The 22,814-nt window shown below is 35.7% G+C and overlaps 1 protein-coding gene across 1 annotated transcript in view; it reads left to right on the top strand.

Moving 5' to 3' along the window:
* Positions 1-22,814, top strand: part of ITFG1 (integrin alpha FG-GAP repeat containing 1) — a 204,988-nt gene that overhangs the window by 102,551 nt on the left and 79,623 nt on the right. The window contains exons 9-10 of the mRNA XM_006207867.3: positions 2,338-2,432; positions 4,677-4,849. Of these exons, the coding sequence (XP_006207929.2) occupies positions 2,338-2,432; positions 4,677-4,849 (268 nt within the window). The remainder of the gene's footprint in view (positions 1-2,337; positions 2,433-4,676; positions 4,850-22,814) is intronic.

Here is a 22,814-nt window from a genome sequence, read left to right as displayed (position 1 = left end):
CTTGACTAGCTCTTATTTATTCTTTTTTAACTATGATATCTGTTTATGCCTTTGGAAAGCTGTCTCCTTTCCAAATACTCCTGCCTGGAGTTGGATCTTTTGACGGGCTCTTTTTATATGGGAGTGTCCCTGTGTAGCTGACATGCATCTGATAAATTTGTTGCAAGGACCGTTTTTAGTATGGATGGCCGCGACATCTTTCCTCCGTGTGTTCTGGCTGTTACCCCCTTCATAGTGGGTGTGATGGGTGTTGTGATGACCAGAGCCCGCACTGGATGTTGAGCAGGGCCTCCTCTTTGCTCTGTGGTTGCCGCAGCCCTGTCGGGGGCCAGGTTGGCTCCCCTCTTGTTTGAGTAGAAGGCCCCGGATCCGTTTCTGAGCTGCTGTGTGAGGTGGGTGGGGCTGGAGTGCTTCCTCTGAGAGATGAGCCTCTCAGTACTCCCTGTAGGAGCTGTCCACTGGGAAGTGCACAACACCTGCTACCGTTTGCGCAGGCTCACAAAGTACACTGTTGGTGCTGCCCTCGGCCCTGTATCAGCCATGGGAAGGCAGGCAGTCTGCCTGGGTGTCCCTCATGCGCTGTGCTCACAGACCACCAGGGCAGATCTGCTAAAGTTAGACACCACGACCCACTGTACTCGCACAAGGCTGCACACCTGGATCCACTGTGGGAGGCACGGAGTTCGCCCAGAGCCCAGACCCACCCCCACGTGAGTGCACCTACTGCTTAGGTCAGGTCTGCCCCAGCAGCGCACCAGTAATGCTCAGATGCCTTGCAGGTGCTGAGTTTACAAAGGCACTAGCAGCATAAATCCACCAAAGCCGCCTGAGACCGGGCTTACATTTCAGCCCTGCCTCCGTCTGAGGGCAACCTGCCAGTGTTTGCGTGCTCCCAGAGTTCTTAGAGACTGTGAGCTCACTGATAAGGAGGTTGCTATGGCTGGGTGCCGCCCCTCTCTTCACAGTGCATGTTAACAGTGGGTCTTCTATGGCAGGGTCATGCCCCTGTGAGTATGCTCAGAGGCTGCTTTGGCTGAGTCCCATCCCTCCCTTCACTTGTTAACAATGGGGCTTTTGATGGCAGACCCAGCCTCCCTTGCACAAACTCCTGGTTTCGACCCATACCACATTCCAGCCCCTTCAGGCTGTCTCCTTGCAGCCAATCCATGTCCTCTCCCCAGTTCTGTTCTCTGAAGCCCAAGTTTCAGCATGCAGCACCCCCACACATACCAATCCAACACACAGTAAAATTCCTGACTTACCAAACCAAGATGCAATTGTGCATCTCAGGTTGGAGAGTGCAGCAGGGTGGCATGGATCCTTTGTGCCAGTCTCTCCGTGTTCTGCTTGCCACAGACCAGTCGCTGCACTCTCTTCCAAACTTCTGAAGCTCCCTTTCTATCCCACCTGATCTCTGGTGAAGCCCACTGGTGAAGGGGCTTCCCAGGGTAAGAGAACCTTAAGGAAGGACTTTTTTTATTCTTAACCCTTATATATCCTTACAAGCAAAGGTATTCATTCGGGCACACGTTAAATGATAAATTAAACCATAGCAAATTAGTGATTAAAGCAACACAAATTTAGGGCCCAAAGTTATAAGCTACATGACCACTCCATTGTGAATGTCCCTGTATCCCTGCAGAGATTTAGCTCAAGGATATCAAAATCTGTAAACTCCATCAGGCAGGGAGCAGTAGATAGGAGGGAGCACTAGAGGAGATGACTCCAAGTTCCTCAGTAACCTCATCTTTAGAGGTCTTTGCAGAACATTGTGCAGCTGTTTAAAAACCAGTCAGTTGGAAATTACATCTATATTCCCTTCATTTGCCTTTTTATTGTTAAAAATGTATTGTGCATTTTAGAAGCTAGGGTGCTGAGAGCTTTGTAACTCTTGAGTTGAAGTTCGTTGTCACTTAAAAGTATTTGTAAAGATAAGTTATGTGTAAAGACATTTAAAATAAGCCATGTAATAATGGGTTACTATTGACATGCTTGTTTTTCTCCTGGGGCAGCAGTGATAATTATGTAAATAAGTTAAAAGTCACATTTTTTTAATTGATGATTTTAACATTAAAGCCTGAAATGAGGTCTTCTTCCAACATTGGATAAATATTTAACCTCAGAAAAGTGAGCAATTTAAAACAAGACGCAGTCTGGTTAACAGGATAGCAAAGGCCAGAGTACTTTTTTAATTGAATTACATTCACTACAAAGCCATTAATCATATTCTTCAGTTTAGCTAGATTGATGCAGACTTTGAACAAATAGGAAACTTAACTCCCATACAAGAACATTACTCTGTGGCAGTTGATGAACTCTTGAAGTTTCTTTTGGCAGATGGAGACGGACACATGGATCACTTACTGCCAGGCTGTGAAGATAAAAACTGCCAGAAGAGTACCATTTACTTATCAAGATCCAGAACAAAGCAGGTATATCTACTTGTTTTTTAATGTAATTAGATTTATGTTTCTGAAAAAAAAAATCTTTCAAGATTAGAAAAAGTATCTGAGGTATCAGAATAGAAAAAACCCCCAAATAAATTGACTTCCTTAATTTTAACTTACTGAAATGTATTTAAATTGTTTTTATGGGTTTACTGGGAGGAAAGTACTATTGTAATCACTTCTGGTAAAAAAGACCCATTCTTGATCTTGTAGTTAAGTGATGTGTTAGCCATTTACATGCTGGGAATATGGGAAAACACACTGTAACTATAATAAAGGATTATGTAGAAGAACATTGTATCTGTCTTCAAGGCTAGTCTTTAATAAAATCTGTTTTAATTTGTGATATCTAGATCTGCTTCATTCTCTCATGCTGACTTTTTCTCTGTAGCTTATAGTTAAACAGTTTAGAATCTGATTGTCACAGCAGAAGATTAATATGGAAATGATAGGTTATGACATTGAGACTTTTTCCATATTGATAGCACCTGAAAGAAAACTAGTAATACAGTAGTAGAATTAAGCAGTTTTATTTTCTGTTTGAGGGTAATAAATGATGGCATAACCTTTTGATTTTTATAGCTCTTATGGTTAAAAAATACCACCTTTTATACTAAAATAATAAAGAAAACAAATATTCGTACAGTCAGCATTCTAAAAGCATTTAACTCATACACCCATAAGGTTTATTATCTTGGATTTTTTTTTCTAAGTTTTTGAATCACTGAAAACATTAGGTCAAGTAACACCTCATTATTGGTTCACAGCTATAAAGTAAACCTAGTAATTATAGCCTGTCTTCAAGTGACAGACTGCTATAAGAATATTTTTAAATTATACAATCATTTCTCTCTGGGAAGATAAATGTCACAGTTCTTTTTTGACTGTTAAGGATGTCATATTAATGAAAAATCTTTTTACTGCTTAGACCTTAATACATTTACCTTAACAGAAATACTTTATACTCATTAATAAACTGTCAGTCTCTTCAGAAACCTAGCATTTTTTTGAAATTTCCCATCCTCTTCAAACCAAAACAGCTTTTTTCAGTCACATGAAACATCAAAACATTTTGATAATATACAATACTTTTTATTTTAAGAAATACTGACAAATTGAAGATGCAGATCAGTTTTTCAAAACAGCTCATTTTCTGTAAATTTGTCTTTATGGTTAAGCTATTTTTTTTCTTTTTCCTTGGTAAATTATGCTTTCTATGGATAACATAGAAAATATTTGGAATACGCTGTGTACTAAAAACCCTTTTCAAGAAGCCATCTTTTTTTTATATAGTTTGACTTGGAGCCATATAAGTGAGTCACCTGCTTATTTGAAAAAAAACATCTGTAGGCATGTTTGGCCTCCTGCCGTTTCAAGCCAGCTGCACCTGCTTCTGTTTGGACATCTCCAGGTTATGTGCCAGAATCCATAGTCTTAGCTAATTATGGGCACATCTATAATTTTAATGTGATGATTTCCACTCTTCAGATTTTTAGTTTGCATTAGGGTGTTAAAAGTAAAGATTTGAGCATTCAGAAGAGAAAAGGATTTCCAAAAGCTCATTTTGAAATCAACCTATTTTCTCTGTTCTCTTCATTATAATAAATATAGAAATAAAGAACTTACTTAAAGTATAGCTTCCTAGCTGTTTGGGTGACAAAGCTTTTTCTCCTAGGCAGGCAGAGCTTGTCAGGGCTAGTATTATTTGGAAAGCCTCAGAGCTGCTTGGCTCTGAGAATCATGGCTAAAGTCATCATAAGAGGCAAAGCAGGAGAACAAGGGAGAGTCTGTCATGTTCTGATTTTCCTTCCTAAGCTGGTCCTCCTAAAATGACATTAGTATTAAGTGATATTACAGTTTGCTCTAATTTTTAAAATTACTCATTTGAAGTTAAATTTCCAATAAGCACAGATTTTAAAATGGACAGTTCACTTGTATGATTATCAACATCAATTCTGTTCTAAGATTCTATTGATTCTGTGAAAACCTTCTAAGTCTCTATGTGCCAGTTCAAGGAAAGATGACTAGTGATGAATTTTAAAGGAGACTATTTATTCCAGAATGTTAGTTACCTATTTATCAAAGTAAATTATAATTCCCTACCATTTTGTAGAGATAAGAACTTAAGTCATGCTTTTGAGAACTTTTCATGAGTCATTTGTTTTGCAAATGGTGGATTTCTTTTCTAAAATAACTATGAAATCTAATCTTTTTTCTCTTAATCCGTAGTGGGTTCCTGTCCTACAGGATTTCAGCAATAAGGGCACACTCTGGGGCTTTGTGCCATTTGTACATGAACAACGGCCAACTGAAATACCAATTCCAATTACCCTTCGTATTGGAGACTACAACATGGATGGCTATCCAGATGCTCTTGCCATACTGAAGAATACATCTGGAAGGTATGGAAATTAAGTCATATGAGAAATATGCATAAAATATCTTCACTGTGACACTTTGTTAGCTGAATAGCACCTCAAGATGGTACAATTCCTTAAATAATTTAAGAAACACAGTGAGCTCAGTTCCTGTTTTTCACATGGTCCCTGAATTTCTTCCAACTGCTTAGAATACCTGTTCCTTTTTGGTTCTCCAGAACGGTAAAAGTCTTGTTTTTGATTTAACAAAACTTGATCTGTGGAAGGTCAAAAATTTTATAAGCAAATGAACAGCTACATTTTGAGTCTGAAGACCACGATGAGTCTGAAGACTCCTCATCTGTAAAATGAGAGTAATAATTATACCTCTGTCATGGAGTTATAATGAAGATTAAATGAGATAAAAATAAACGAAGCAATTAGCAAGACACTTAGCACATGCTGACTTTATTATTTCAGTGTTGCCTTACTGTTTCTTGTTTTGTAGTGGTGTTGAGAATTCAGACATGGCTACTGATATTATTTGTAAATATAAAATTTTTGAGTATATTCATTGCATTATCAATGATTTTAAATGCTACAACTGCTTTTTTTTCTTAAGTAGAGTGCCATAAGCTAAACCAATATATATAATTCACAATTAGCCTGAATTTTGGCAGATTTCATAAATATGCCTCTTCCTAAATTTTAATGCCTTATGTTCTTCATATTATAGTTTATTATATTTCTTGGCCCTTTTCTTTCTTGCCTCCTGCATCATGTCTACCCATAATTTTTCTTCTGAGCGTTAATTCATTTGTTGACTCTGGAATTAGTAATGACTCAGCTCAACATTTACTACCAACCTCATGATGCAATACAGCTTCCCTGGAAAAAACCCAGACTTTTGTTGATTTGAACATCAAATAATGTCCAGAAATGTGATTTTTAGAGAACCAAGCATTATTAGTGAGTGTCTCTAAATACGTATAGAAAATTATGAAGAGTCTATACTTAAACTTTCTTGAGGACCTTCACATGAATTGCAATCACTCTGAGTTGTGTTTACAGAATTTTTCAGGAATATGAGCATCACGATCCATGAGGCAGCATATATACCCTCATAACCCATGTGTGTGAAGCAGATCTGATGTAACCAAAGAAACCTCTGAGCTGAATGTGGTTTTCATTCCTTTTAAAGATATAGTGGCACATAAAAACAAAGAAATGTAAAACCTGCTTAATTTTGAACATTTACCTTATTCAAAAGAATAAGAAATTACATCTTAAAGTCCTTTAAGTCCGTGATTACATATTCTTAGAAAAACATCCAGACTATTTTTGTCATAAAAGTTTTTTATCAACATTTTCTCCCTCCAACCATAAAATACTTAGCTTACCTTTACCATTCATTAATAATGATGCTGTCAACAGCTAATTCAACAGTGAACACTATGGCTCTATGGGAAATGTAAGGTAAAAGATAGTCAGGCTCTTGAAACTTTTTTATAAAAGCAATGTTTAAAACCAAGGGTTTCTTTTTTGTTGCTTTGGGATAGATGAAAATTGAAGGATAGATAGATTTTAGTGCATTACAGCGTCAGTGTTCATTAAATCACTAGATGAGAAATGCCTGTGCTTCTAGGAGATCTCAGCATAGTACGTCCTTTGAAACACAGAAGAAGGAAAAAAAGACATAATGCGCATTATAATCCTTTCCTTCCTGAACTCGCTTTTGTTGAAAAAGCATTTTATAATTTTTAACTGATTTCAAGGCTGCTGTATTGCTGAGAAGTAGCCCAGGGCTATGGCTTCTAATTTCAAAGGTTGCTACCTGAAGAATTCTGTCTCCATTCTTTCTGCAGGTTTTGAAAATCAGGTAGAGATTAACTGTGCAGATGAGAATAAAATCCACAATATGTACTTCATGAAAAGAAGTTCTGAAATCATGGCTTGTTAACTTGTTTCGGTTTTTGTTTGTTTTCAGAAGACAGTTGCTGTTTGGGTTTCTGTTTGTTTTTTATTTTACACGAAAGGCCCAATTTGCCGAAAGTTAACCTTTAAAATCATGTTGCATGAAGAAAAATCTCTATTAATGATATTATATAGAGGCAGTGAGTGACTCTGAACAAAAGAACATGGTCCGAGTTCAGTCATTTTAAATCTGTGCTACCACTGACTGAAAACCATGGTTTTTTCTCCTTGGCTGTCCCATTGCCTCTCAGTTGCCCTGTTTACTGTCATCTTCTGTGTGTAATCATATTGTCTTAATTGTCTGAATTTTCATTTCTTCGAAGGAAAAAAGGCAAACTTAAAATGACATTGTTCCAATAATGTGCTCTTAAGCTAACAGTAATTCTGTTTTTAGAATTTTTTAAATTCCATGTATAAAGTAACTGAAAAGATTTTTTTATGCCCTAACCCTTTAGTATGGAATTGAATAACCTTTTTAAATGGAACTAAAAGATAAATTATAATAAAAAAATTTATGTACTGTTTATGTAATTAAACTCTTATCCTTAGGGATTTCCAATCCCTATTATCTTTTGATTAGCCAGAGTTGTTAGAAAAACTAGTACACGAAAATGAAAAGTTTAAATTTATTTTTGCCCAATATTTGGTATACTGGAAATTTTATTTTTTGCTCATATTAGAAGGAACATTCCCCTAAAAACTCCCCTAGAAACATAATGTCATAGATAAAATTAAATCTTAATTTCAATTTAAAGCAACTATTAGGTTTCTGTAGGAAAATTTTATAAACCAAATTTAAATTAATATTCTAAACCATGTTGAATCTTTTTTTAAAATTCAAGGATAACATAGATTGTAATTTGCTAAAACTACATATATACTTGTTTAACATTGATACTTTAGAAGTTGTGTTAAGGATTCATTTTGTGAAGCATGTACAGTGCATATTTATTCCTTATTTTAAGCATTTAACTGAAGGTATAAGAGAGTGATTTTTAGTCTTTGTTTGCCTATTCCATATTACTTAATCAGAATGTTAATATATTTAAGAAAAGTTTTATTGTTATTAATAAATTGCAAGTCAGTGGATGAAACTGTATAACGAAACCTCAACTTCCAGAAGGTATTTATGGGAAATACAAATCTAAAAGTACTGGAAAAAGAAAATTTTTTTTAAACAAGAGGTTTTAGCAGCAAAGGAGATTCTGAGTTTCAGCCATGAGAACACCACAAATCTGTTAAATGGCAAGTAAATCAATAAATGGCCAAATGCAATGTATTCCTTGTCAGTTAACGCCAAGAAGAAAATAGCTTTAGTTTGTTAAGTGATCTTCATTACTTCACAATAATTTTTTAAAGGGTGTTATCTTTACTTTGTAAATATAGAAATGGTCTCAGATAAGCCAGGCAACTTGTGCAGGGTCACACAGTTGCAGTCAGGACTCTTAAGTTCACAGAATCCGAGTCTTCTTCTTTCCTTGTAAGAAAAAAATTTAGAAGGAGGTAGTAGTAGATAACCAAAAATAACACATTTTTAGCAAAAGTCGGAAGTGATGATTTGGGCACATAGTAAAAGTCACTAACAAGAGAAAGAAGGAGCAAGCTAGTAACAAATAAATAAAATTCATAATTTTCTGAGTCCTGAAGAGGAAAAAATAAACAACTGTCTATATATTTCATAACAGCAGTTCCTCACCAAAACTGCTTACTGTCAAAAGAGATTGATTACGTGCAGTCATGTGGTCTCTTGTCATTTGGAAAGCAGTGACATAATTTAGATGTGTTGATGGTACACTTTCAAGCTACCATTATGAAAGGTTGGAAAATGACCAGAAGCAAATTGGGATCTTGCATTTTGTCAGAAAAGAATTGCTGGAGACTTCTGTAGGTATTAGCTAACCACCTGTTCAGAATAATCTGCATTTTTATCTTCACTCTCAGCTTTATAAAATAATTTAGCTTCGCATTGATACCCTGAGTCACCAAGAAAAGGTTATTTTATGTTCCAGATGTTCTGCTTTCATAGGCAAGGAGATTGATAGTACAGATGCCTTTATCTACTTGTACTTGTAGCCAGTGTTGTTTTTCATATTTGTTATGAAATATATTCAAAGGATCTCATCATCATTTTAAATTACATCAGATCTCTTACTGATTTTATATCTTATATTTCAAATGGTTCACCATAATCTTTTTAAAATGAAGTTAATCACCACCTTTTCCATGGATGTGAAAATATAAAAGTCTTCCTAATTTACAATTAAAGAAGAAAACATTCCATGCCAACTCTGCCTAGGAATGCTTAGTGGTAGCATGCAAAAGAAATCTCGGTTGGCTTTTTTACATAATTTTCATCTGTTCAAATACTGCTTGAGAGGATAACCTACTTCTGACATTACAACCTACATCACTAAGTCTTATCACCTAAATCATTAACTAACCTCTAGTTAATGAATAATAGTAACTCTGTGTAAGGAAGTTATCTGCATTCACAACTTATTGAAGACTGAAGAATATCTTACTATTTTTGCTTAGGGCATTTTATTGAATTATATGTAGGAATAGAGCAAATTTTTTATAAAATGTTTGTTTTTCAAAATTAACAAAGCTACTGAGTTCAAGAATCATATTCACATCACTGCTTGATTTAATAAAGTTATTACTTCCTCTTAAGCAAATTATTATAAAACCTCCAGAAATATTCAATATGTGTTTTTTTTTTATTAAGTTTTTACCATATAGGGTATCTTTACAGGCTTAAATTTACTTTCATTTTTACACTATTTCTGACATACTGTCTTATTCAGTAGCTTTTTTTGGTACTTCACATGGGGGAGAATACTAAATTGCCCAGTATGGTATGGCAGAATAAAAAAATGACAAAGTGTGTTTCAAATCTTATCCTGGATGATAACTCAGAATTGAAGAACTCATATTGTCATATCATGGAAGAACTCATACTGCTATATTGACTGACCTTTTCTCACAAACCAACTTCAGCTTCAGTAGTTAGTATTTATAAAGATCATATTTTCTCTACAATAAGGTTGCCTATTCTTCTGCCCTAATGAGTCCCATATTAAAGTTCTTCACCCTATACTAAAATTTTAAAATCTACTACTTACGAAAAAAAGATTATGAGACAGTAAGTTAAAGACACTGACAGGCTTTGTTAATTCAAAAAGATGTATGTTAAATATTATTTACTCTATCAGCAATCACTTTAATCAGTCTATTAATAATTACTCCTGCACAATTTATTAGCATAGCATTGCATTCTTTTATAATTTTTGCATTTCCTTTCAATCCATAGGTATAACCCCTTCATGTTTCTAATGTTATTTGTCTTCTTTATTTATTCATCAGATTCGATTAAGGCTGATCCATTTTATTATTTCATTCATGTCTGTGTTGTTATTATAGTTGTTTGAAAAATTACTCTTATTTTCAATGATAAAATTGATTTCCATAATATTTTATCTATTTCTGTTTCTATAATCCCTTACATTTTTGCTATTTTTGTTTGTTTGTTTTAGTTTATTTCATTGAATACATAGCTAATAGAATTTTCCATTTTCTTAATTTCTAGTAAGTGTTTTTAAGAATAAATAGTTCCTGAAGAAGGAGGGTATATCCCAGTGGTAGAGTGCATGTCTAGCAGGCACAAGGTCCTTGTTTCAATCCCCAGTACCTCTGTGTAAATCAGTCAATACCCAATTGTCAGCTTCTCTATCAACTTTTAATTTATATGTTTGCAACCTTGAGTGCATAAGGTTTTGTCCTCTCACTTCTTTTGTTAATCATGAAATCCCTTTTTATGCACTTAATGCTTGATGCTTTGAATTCTCTTTTTTGTAGTATTATGATTTCTATGCTATTTCTTTTTCTTAGCATTTATCAGACATATTTCTGTTCCTTTATTTTCAACTTTTCTGTGGCATGTTATTAAGGAAAAATTTGCATTCAATGAAATGCAAAGATTTTACATGTAGAATTTGATGAGTTTTGATAATGTTTATACCTATGTAACCAGTACTCCAATCAAGATATAAAACATTTCCATCACTCCAGGAAACTTTCTCATACTTCCCTTCTAGTTAATCCCTAGCCTCATAAGTTCTCAGTGTTTTTATTTCTGTCAGCCTAAGTTGTTTGTACCTGTTCTTGAACCCCAAAACACTCCTGAGAGTAATTAAAGAAGACCCAAAAAATGGAGAAAGATACCGTATTCACACGTCAGAATACTCAATATTCTCTCCATCTGAGAAAGTTGGTTCTCTCCAACTTGGTCTATAGATTGAACACAATTCTAATCAAAATCCCAACAAGCTTCTGTAGAAATTGATATGCTGATTCTAATATTTATATGAAAAAACTTGATTAGCTGGTTAAAATATTTAAATTAAAACCTGAATTAGTCAAAGTTATCTTAAAGAAAACAACAAAAAAGGAAGACTCCTTCTACCTGACTTTAGACTTTCTGTGAAGTTGCAGTAATCAAGGCATTGTGATATTTGCGTAAGAAATACATATAGAGATCAGTGGAACAGAACAGTGAGTCCAGAAATAGAGCTATACATATTATGACCAACTGATTTGTTTACATAGGTGCCAAGGCAATTCAGTGAAAAAGTTATACAAGAATATGAAAAGATGTTCAGCATCAGTGGTAATTAAGGAAATGCAGTTAAAGCCATTTTGATACTCTTATTCATGTGCACTAAAATGGTTGCAATTAAAAAAGCAAATAACACCAAATGTTGGTAAGGATGTAGAACAGCTGGAACCCTCATACATTTTTTGACAGAAATGTAAAATTGCATAATCATTTTGGAAAATTCTGTCAGTTTCTCATGAAGTTAAACATGTACCTTTCCTGTGATCCAGCAATTTCATTCCTAGGTATTTATGCAAGAGAAATGAAAAATTCACAAAAAGGTTTATAAATTGGAAACAAATCAGATGTCCATAACAAGAAAATAGATAAACAAGTGATGGTATATTTATACAATTTAACAATTCTTATCGATAAAAAATAATAATAAATTACTATAGAAGTGTAGTCAGCAGCATAGGTGGACCTCTAAAACCTTAAGTTAAGAAAGGGCTACATGATGGAAATTTTAAAAAACTGAATATATGAGTCTTTGTCTTCTAATGATAGAATTTAACCCATTCAAAGAAGCAGTATAATTGAGTAGTGAAAAGCTTGCACTGTGGAGCCTAGATTCAGATTCTAGCTCTACAGTTTATTATTTGTTTGATCATGGCAAGTAACCTTTCTCAGTTTTAATACCTGTTAATGAGAATAATAATAGTACCTACGTCGTGAGGTTATTGTGAGAATGAAATGAGTTAACATATGCAAAGGACTTGCAACACTGCTTGGCACAGTATAAGATTCTATGTAGTGCCTACTGTTATTTTAATTATTAGTGATATTAGGTGATTACACATGCTTTAATTTATTCTTGCCACTTAATGTTTGTATTCATTGTTTTTATCTCATTTTTCTTCTTTCTTTTCTGCCTTCTGTTGAGTCATTCAAATTTTTCTTCCTTTTGTACTTCCTAAGATGGTTGGTATATTATAAATTTTATTGCTGTTTTAGTCATTACACTTTAAACGTTCAGTACTTATGTTTAAACTTCATTTCTTTAGTGAACTAAACATTAGTTCACTAACTGCAGATAAGACAGTCCTTAAGACAAGATTTTTAGCATACATTCAATTCTCTTTCTCCTACCCAGTTACTCTCATGCAGTGATATTACCGTACTGATATCATCCAAGTTTTACCTATTTATGTATGTACTTACTTTCACATTTTCTTGCTATAATTATTTACACTTGGCTACAAAGTTTGCTAGTTTCTTTTTTTAATTTATTTTATTTTTAATTTGCATTAATTTTTGTATTTTATTAGATGTACATGACTATATTCTACTTGGAGAAAAGGTACACATTACAAATATTACCAATCCCTTTCCCTGCCCTCAAATTAATCACTGTTGCTAATTCGGTGTATTGTGTCCTTCCAGATCTGTTGCAGTGAATTTACATGTACATGCAGACTTTTTAAAAGAGAACGTATATAAATATTTTATGTATTATGTATTACATGCATATAAATAGTATGTACATATAATAGTTTATAGAGAGTATTATTTTATATTTAGTATTTTGGAAAATTTCAGGATATAGAGCGAGTTATGTAATGAAGCTTCTCCATGTTCTCATCCCCTAACTTCAAAAGTTATTAGCTCTCAGCTTCAACAATTATAAATTCATAGTCTTTTTTCAGCTATACCTCGTTGTGTCCTCCCCACACCTCCCATGGATTATTTTAAAGAAAATCTCAGACATAGTATCCTTTCACTGTTAATATTTTAGTATGGATCTCTAAAATATAAATACTCTTAAAAATATAATTATGTGACTTGCTAATGACTTGCTTTATCACACCTAATGACGTGCTTCTTCTAAAAAATTAACAAGAATTCTGTATAGAATAATATACAATCAATTGTTCATATTTTCTAGACTGTCTTATAAATGTTGAATTGTATTTACCCATGTATTTTTTAAATTATTTTTATTAAGTATTACAAACATGTACAAAAGCACGCACAGAAGTACATAGCTAAATACTCATGCAACCCCCACCCAGGTCAAGATAGAGAATGTTTCCATTACTCCAGAAATCCCCCTCACGCCACTTCCCAGTTACTAGGCTTTGCCTCCGTCTCTAGCCTAATCACTTAGGTTGCTTACAATTTTTTTAGTACAGAAAATGCTGCTGTGAAAATTCTTGTACAAGTCTTTGATGCACACATGCACGCATCCTGTCTGATTATACTCAGGAGAGGACTTGGGGAGTCATAGGCTATGTGTACCTTCAGCTTCCGTGACCATTTCAGCTTTCCATAGGAGTGTTGTAGGAGCTCCTTATGCATTCTGTATATGACCTTTTCATTGGTTTCACGTATGCCCTTTCATTCTGTTAAAGGTGTCTTTTTGATCAACAGAAGCTCTTCATTTGAATCTAGTCCAGCTTATCAATCTTTTACCATATGGATTGTACTTTTGTTGTCCAGTTTAAGAAAATTTTCCTAGCCTAGTTTCAGGACAATAATTTCCTACATTGTGTTCTAGACTTCTATTCTTTTGCCTTTCACATTTACCTTAACAGTCTGCCTAGAATTGATTTTTGTATGTGGCATGAGGAAGGGGTAGTTTTATAGACTTTAAAAAATTATTATTTTAGGTATTTTTCTGCAGTTCTCTTCTTTTAGCGATAATAATACAGTAGTATTTTCACACTGGAATACGCAGACACATCTACCTTACTCTTTTTAACTGTTGTATAGAACTGCATCAAATGGACATACTATAGTTTGACCATTTCTCCATTGGTACACATTGAGGTAATTGCCATTTGTTGCTGTAACAGTGAACATTTTCAAGCATGCCTATTTGTGTATTTGTGAGAAAATATCTATGGTTTGATGTGAAAAGTGAAATTTCTGGATCATAAGACACGTATGTTTAAATTTTTAAATGAAGTCAAATTGTCATTCAAAGCAGCATTGTGTTCCCTGCTAGTATTTTATGAGGTTGCCCACTTCTCCACATCACTGCAGACATGGTATGATTAAACTTAAAACGTGGTAAACTGACAGAAAAAATGGTTTTCATTGTTGCTTGAATTGGCATATCCCTCATTACTAGCAAGGTTGAATATTTTTATATATGTTTATAAGGCCATTTGTATTTTCTCTCCTTTGGATTGCTTTTGCCAATTTTTCTGTTAGCTGTTTTTTTTTTAATTCTTACTAATTTGTAGCAATTATATGTCTGGGCACTAATCCTTTATCAAGTATATATGTTGCAAACATTTTCTTCTAGTTAAGAAATTTTTTAGTAATTGAACAGATATTGTTAGTTTTGACGTGGGCAAAATTATCCATCTTTTAGGTGATCTGCTTTTGTGTCATGGATGATGTTTCTGTACGTTCCAACTCTATTTTTCAATTTGTCCCAAATTTGATATAGAATTGTTAGACCAGGCTTATTATTGGATTACTCAAAGCCTCTCTTTCAGAAATTGCATACATGTGATCTGTGGGCTGAATTCAGCCTGTGGCCTGTTTTCCTTGAATAATCAGGAGAATTCATATAGAAGTATGGATTTCTGATTTCTGTTTAAAAAAAAACAGTCTTTTTTTTTTAGAAGTATAGTCGATTTACAATGTTGTGTTAATTTCTGATGCATAGCATAGTGATTGAGTTAACATACATATATATTACTTTTCATATTTTCATTATAGTCTATTACAAGTTATTAAGTATAGTTCCCTGTGCTCTACAATAGTACCTTGTTGTTTATCTATTTTATATATAGTAGCTAGTATCTATAGACTCCCAGTTTATCCCTCCTAAAGTTTGCTGGTTTCTTTGACCACCATTGAACACCCATGTTTTCCATTCTTTCTTTGTTTCATCTGTTATTTTTCTGGATACATTGTCAAGTAATTCTATCAAGGAGAATCTGCAGACTCTTTCCGAGACCTTACAGGTCTGAAAACTTCTTTATTTTCCTCCATCCTGAATGCTAATTTGGCAGAGTATAGCCTTCTAAGTTGATATGAGTATATGCTAATCTTTCCAGATGAACTGTGTTAATAAATTTCATTACTTAGTCACCACAGCTACCAAGATAAATTCCAGTAAGCATTTTCTATATAATTGATGAGTTCACTGCTAACTTCGTTTTTGCATAAAATTATGCTAATATAAAGCAAAGTAAGCTTTTTAACTCTTGAATCATCAGCATTTACAGTTAACTTTTATAATTGGTGAGCAGTTGCTGGAAAAGGAGAAAGCATTCTAGACTATATACGTGAATCAATTTTGTTTCATTTTCCTTCCTAGATAGTAGCCACAAAGTTTTATTGCCTCTAAGGAACAGTAACCGAATTTCTTCAAAAGAACAGTAACATGGGAGATTTTGAACTTCTGTTTTCATAATTCTTACTAGCTGTATAAGTTATACTAATGTTGTTAGAAACTGGTAGCATAGAATCAGTTTCCCAGAATGACAGAATTGAAGATGCTTCTCCTAATAGTCCATGAATTGGGAAAACTTAGATTCAGACCTGTTGTGTCCTTGAGGTCAGATACATTCATGAAAAGAGAAAACACAAACAAGTTTTCTTTTTCAAATTTTCCTGTTGAGGTACCATTGGTTTATAACATTGTACAAGGTTCATGTGTACGACATTACATTTCTGTTTATATGCACTGCAGTGTGCTCATCCACCAAAAATTTAGTTTCCATCTGTCACCAGACAGTTAATCCCCTTTATCCATTTCCCCCTCCTCCCCACTCGCTCCTTCCCCTTGGTCACTACTGCTCTATTCTTTGCATCTACATTTTTTCTTTGGTTTGGTTTGATCACATATTTGGGAGGATTTTTATTTGTTTGTATTTTACGTATTACGTTCATGGTGGGCTGCTGTGTCTGGGTCTCCTGAGTCACAGGCCTCGCCACCACTGGGGGAGGGAAAGAGCAAGAGGGAGCCAGGGCTGTGGGTACCCCTTCCGTGTCCATTGTTTTCTGGTTCATGGGTACCACTGCTGCAGGCAGTGGGTGGGGGGCCAGAGTCGTGGGTGCCTCCACAGCTGGAGGGACAGGACCATAGTCCTTCTGCCACTGCTTCCTTGTTAACTGTAGCCACAAGCACAAGCAGCCAGGAGGCCAGAGTCGGATGTGCCATGGCCCCTGTTGCTACTGGGTTCTCTGTGGCCATGGGCCCAGCTGCTGCTGCCAGGGATCCATGTGAGCAGGGTTGTAGTTACTGCCTTCACTGTTCCCCCTTTTCCACCCACTTTAAATATGCAGATGTATGAATTTTCTAGCCTGATGTGTTGGGCAGAGACACCTTTGTTGAGTTGTGGATGTTTTACTGGCTTTAGACTTGAAGGAGAGAACAAGGGGAGCATCTCACTCCACCATGACGCTGATGTCCTTTTCTTTTTTTTCTCCCAATGTTTGACAACGTTTGTCCCGAAAGGGATTTGACTTAGGGTGCATTGTAAAACACATGTTTCTTCCACTACATTGTGTATCACATGGGGTTAAAAGAAAAGTTTACTTCTAATTGAAGCTTAGGATAAAAAATTTTTAATTTAATTTTGAAAACATGGGCTTCAGTCTTCAGCTTCAATCCAGTGCTGCCACTAGGAACTCTGTTTCCTCTAGCAAGGTATTTAGCCTGTCTATATATCTATAAATCTATACAGTAAGGAAGACTGTACCTACCTTGTAAATTTCTTGTGTGATTAAATGAAACATGATTCCTTCCTCTTCCCTCCAAATCTTACCTTATTAAGAAATATATTTAAACTAGACTGTCAACAACATGAATGTCAACTTTAGTTCCAAAAGATCTGTGATAGCTAGGTGAACTCCTACCACCTACAGACCACGCAGATTATTGTCAGAGAAAGGATTAAAGGCTATTTTATTCCTGTTAATTTTGTACCACAGGAGCTTCCAAAGGAGAATGAAAAGGGAAAATTAAAAGGTGTCAGCAAAAAGTTTTCTTCTGTTGATTTCAGGAAGTGACTTAAAATATGCCAAGTCTTTCCGGACCTCATTTTCAGCCTTTTCTCCCTAAGACTGGGAGATTGAATGCTGTAGTGGGCCACTGTTTTCAGTGTTGCTACTACACATGATTTAAAAGAAACAAAACAAAACAAAAAACATAATAGACCTGTAGTAGCAAGATCTAGCTTTTTATAGATAAATGGAATCAATTTTTGGTCCTTCATGACTGGCTTCTTTCACTTAGCATAGTATTTTCAAGGTTTACCTATGTTGTAACATGTATAAATACCTCTTTTTATTAATAATCTTCCACAGCATGTATATTCTAAATTTTATTTATCCAGGCTTCAAGTGGTGACTGGCACAGTGTTGTCAAAGAGTACCAAGAATGACAGTGGACTGTGTATTAATATATTACCACAGACATAGTATCTCTGAAAAGCACAAGTGTATTCTGCTGCAATTCTGGAGGTCAGAAGTCTGAAATCAGTTTCACTGGGTTAAAGTCAGAGTGCTAACAATGCTGGTTCATTCTAGAGGCCATAGCTAAAAATCTCTTCCCTTGCCTTTTCCGGGTTCTCAAGGCTGCCAACCTTCCTTGGTTCATAGCCTCTTCCTCCATTGTGAAACCCAACAGCGTAGCATCTTTGTATTATTCAGGGTTCTCCAGAGAAACAGAACCAATAGGAGATATACAGATAGAAACTCAGAGAGTGGGGGAGGGAGGAAGAGGGATTGAGATTTTCTGTAAGGAATTGGCTCTCATGATTGTGGAGGCAAAGTCCTGTGACCTACACTTAGCAGGCTGATGACCCAAGAGAGCCATTGTGTAGTTCCAGTCCTCATCTGAACCAGGAAGGTTGATGGTTTAAGTTCCAATCCAAATTCCAACCAGGCTCAAAGCCCAAGAAAAGGCAGTGTTTCAGTCCGAGTCCCAAGGCCAAAAAAGACCAATGTCCCGGCTGAGCAGTGGCAGAAGGAGTTCCCTCTTAGTCAGCCTTTTTGTCCTATTCATGTCTTTAATTAGTGGGATGAGACCCACGCACCTTAGGGAAAGTGATCTGCCTTAGGAATTTGAACCACCAACTTGAATGTTAGTCTCACCCAGAAACACTGCCAAAGACATACCCAGAATAATATTTAACCATATGCCTGGGCATTGTATGCCCCCATCAAGTTGACACATAAAATGAACCATCAATATCTTTTCTCTTTTCTGACCTCTCTATTTCCATTCTTACATCTTCTCCCTTGCTCCCATGTTCCTGTTTCCCTTTGATAAGGAACATCATGATCTTCTCTGGGGAACAATTATTCAGCCTATTATGATGAGACCCTCTGACTTCCTAATGATTCACCGTCATACTACATGCAGAATACACTCACTCCTTCTCAATATCCCCCAAAATCTCCACCTGTTAGTGCATCATCCCAAGTCCAGAATGTCATTTAAGTCTCAAATGACAAAAAGTCTCAAAAGTCCCAAATCTCATTATGTATATTATCTAAATTAGGCACATGTACGGCTATCAGGGTAAATTGATATTAGGGCAAAATTAGTTTTTGTTTATGGGTCTGTAAAACTAGAAATAAAAATACAATGATGAGACAAGCATAGGATAATTATAAATATAAGCATAGGATAATTATAGATATTCCCATTCAAAAAGGGAGAAAGCTAAGGGAAAAAAAGGAATTACTGCTTTTAAACAATTACAAAATCCAACCAGACATACTACATTAGGTCCGAGGCCCTCAGCGCCATCACAGGCCCACAGCTTGTCCATTTCTCCTAAAAGGTGTTACATGTTTGCAGCCAAGTGGTTCATCAGCATATTTCCTGCCTGTAGAATTTTGAGAGTCTAATAGCCTTCTTTCATTTCTTTCTCTCCCTGTTCCTTTCCATCCAACCTGCTGGTATTTCTGCTGGTATAGCATTTTCAAAAACTCGATGGGTCTTCTGCCATGTTTCTAAGGGATTCTCTCCCTCAGATAAGAGGCTTCTCCACAAATCTTTCTTGGATAAACCTGTCTCCATTTTTGGCATCTGAAATGGCTAAGGGGGTACATGAGTCACACACCTAATCTCTTCAGAGAGCCCTATTTGTGATTGAGTACTTTTGATTTTTTGATCCTTCCAAAACAGCAGCAAAATATTGTTCATGCATGTCCTTGACATTCTCTCTTGAGCATGTCTTCCTGACTGAATCTCTTAATTTTTCTGTCTTTTCAACCTGCATAGGCTGAAAATTTCCCAAATCATCAAGTTCTGGTTTCTTTTTGATTAACAGTCCTCCCTCAATTTGTTTCTTACCTGTCACATTTTCCATAAACAGTAAAACCACATTTTACCTTCAAAAATTTTCTTCAAATCTTTTCAGTTAAATGGACACATTCATCACTTAAAATTCTGCTTTTCATGTAACTGTTGCACACAAGTCAGCTAATCCTTTTGCCACTTCATTACAAGGATCCTCTTTCCTCCAGTTTCCAACAGCATATTCCTCATCTCTGTTTCAGCCCTTACCAGCAGAGCTTTTAACATCCATTTTTCCGCCAACAATCCATTTATGATGATTTAGGTATTCTCTATGAAGGTATAGGTTTTTTTGATCATTCTTCTGAGCCTTCACCATCAGTCTTCAACATCCATATTTCTACAAATAGCAGTCTGTTCGAAGCAGTTTAGGCTTTTTCTATTATGCTCCTCAAATTGTTTCAGCCTCCACCTGCTACCCGATTTCAAAGCCACTTCCATATATTTAGGTATTTGTAGCACTGTGCCACTTCTGGTACCAAAGTATGTATTAGTTTTCTATTGCCACTGTAACAAATTATCACAGATTTAGTGGTTTAACAATATACATTTATTCCGCAACATTTCTGGAGATCAGAATTTCTGTATGAGTCTTAGAAAGCTAAAACCAAGCTTTTGGCAGTGTTGGTTCCTTCTGGAGTCTCAAATGGAGAGTTTATCCTCTACCTCTTTCAGCTTCTGGAAACTATTCTTGTTCTGCTGAGGCCCACATCAGCCGATCTTTGGGTGGCCATTATTCTGCCTGAATGAACCTTCAGGACATTATGCAAAGTGAAAGAAGCCGGTGACAAAAGGAGAAATACTGTATTGTTCCACTTATATGAAGTACCCAGGGTAATCAAATCCATAGAGACAAAAATTAGAATGGTGGTTACCAGGAGCTGGGGGAGAGGGGAATGGGGATTACTGTTTAATGAGTATAGCACTTCAGTTTTTGAAGATGATAAATATTCTGGAACTTGATAGTGGTGATGATTGCACAGCAGTGTAAATGTATGTAATGCTCCTGAACTGTATACTTTTAAATTGTTAAAAGTGGTAAATTAGGTATGTTTTCCACAATAAGAAAGAAAACTCATAGACTATTAAAAGAGCGTTGTCTTCATCTGCAAAAATGGAGGCAATACAATATGTTATTTAACAGGAATAAAACTGTCTTTCCTTACCATAATAACCTTGAAAATAGCTAAAATATTCCTTTAATCTACTAAACTGATTATCTGTTTTCTCTTTCTTCTATCCCAATCCCTGTTATTTCAGTTTGTCAAGATATTTTTTTCTCTTAAGAAACTTATGTTTATTCATGTATTCATTCACTTAGAAACTAAATAGTGCTGGGCATTTTTTCAGGTACTAAAGATAGAATAGGAATAAGAAAAGATAAGGCCTTTGATTCTCATTGACCTTTACATTCTGGAGTTTGGGGCTGAGGCAAGATGTCTGCTTCAACCTGTGTTTGTCACATCAGGCATTGCCAAAGAAATAACATTTGAAATTAAACTAAAATGGTGAGAAGGAGATAGCCACATGAGAACTACAGATTGCATCATAAAACTTGGTCATTACTTTACTCACTGAACAAGTTTTATTGAGGGTGTAGCATGTTCCTGGCCCTCTACTATACTATGGAAATAACAGCATGAATCCCTGTTTTCCTAGAGCTGATGTTGGGGGGATAAAATAGACCACAGACAAATACATGTAAATACATTATAAAATGTAAGAAATAAGTGCCATGAAAACAAAATTAAGCAAGCAGTTGTGTGACAGGATGGGAGTAGAGGACAGCTAAGAGGCAGTAGGTAATTTTGGATATGGACATCAGGTGAAACCTTTCTATGGCAGTGATGTTTAGCGGAAACCTGAATGCAGTGAGCAGAAAGCCATGGAAATATCTGTTAAAGAACATTCTAAGTAGAGGTAAGAGGTTCTGAAAGATCATGTTCAAGTATTCCAGGAAAATGAGAATGGCTGGAGTGAGTGATCCAGAAAATAGCAGGAAATGAGTCCAGTGAAGTAGCCAGGGGCCAGATCATTTACAGCTTTATGGGCCATAGTAAAGGCTTTGGATTTTACTTGAAGCATCCTAGGAAAACATTAGAGGGTTTGAATGGAGGCAGGATTTGAATTTTAAAGGAATCATTCCTAATCTTGCTGCTGTTTGGAAAATGGGTTTGAGGTGAAGTTGGGCAAGATTTGAATAAGGGAAGCCATAGGAGTCTGCTGCAGAATTCTAGGCAAGAGATAATGGTCAATTGAGGTGGTAACAGTGAAGCTGCGGGAAAGTCATGTTTTGCTATATACTATTTTAAGACAGAACCAACAGGCTTTCCTTATGAATTCAATGTAGAGTTTAAGAGAATGAGAGGAGTCATGGATGACCCCATGGTTCTGGCCCTGACTAGCTTGATGAGTGGCAGTGCCATTTCCTGAGGAGCACTGGAGGAGAAGCAGTTTGGATACAGGAGGAAGGAAAGTGTCGAATGTGTTTTAGATATGCGTCGGTTGGGATGTCCATTACTCATCCCCCAGGAGTTGTTGCATAGGTAGTTGGACATGTAAATATAAAGTTTAGGAAAGGTAATATAAGGCTGAATTGAAAAAAACTGAGAATTGGTCAGCTTGTATATAATGTTTGATATTTAAAACCTTAAGGCTGAATGAGATAATTTAGGGAATTAGTACAGATGGAGAAGTCTGTTAACTGAGCTATAGGGCCCTCCAACATCTACAAGTCAGGAACAGAAAGTAGCCAACAGAGGATGCCGAGGGACTGTGGCCAGTGAGGAAAACTACCACAGTGTGTCTACGCAAAGAATGTTCCAAGGAGTGGGAAGTGATCAACTACTGTTAAGTGTTGCTAAGAGTCTGGATAAACTGAAGCTCGAGAAGTCACCATTAGATTTAGCAATGCGAAACTCTTAGTAATTTGGACAAGATTGTTTTTAAAGGATTAAAGTCCAGCAGGAGTGGATTCAGGAGAAAATGGGGGTTTCCAATTTCAGAGAAAATGAAATTATCAAAATGCACCTTATTTCTCTTGCTAATTACACCTGAAAAAATAAAAGACATAAAACAATTAATCATAAGACTGAAAGGTGGACAGA

Source organism: Vicugna pacos, chromosome 9 (genome assembly GCF_048564905.1).
Source record: "Vicugna pacos chromosome 9, VicPac4, whole genome shotgun sequence".
NCBI classification, from domain to species: Eukaryota; Metazoa; Chordata; class Mammalia; order Artiodactyla; family Camelidae; genus Vicugna; species Vicugna pacos.
Note: the sequence above shows the minus strand (reverse complement) of the source record. Positions and strands in the feature narration are given on the sequence as shown.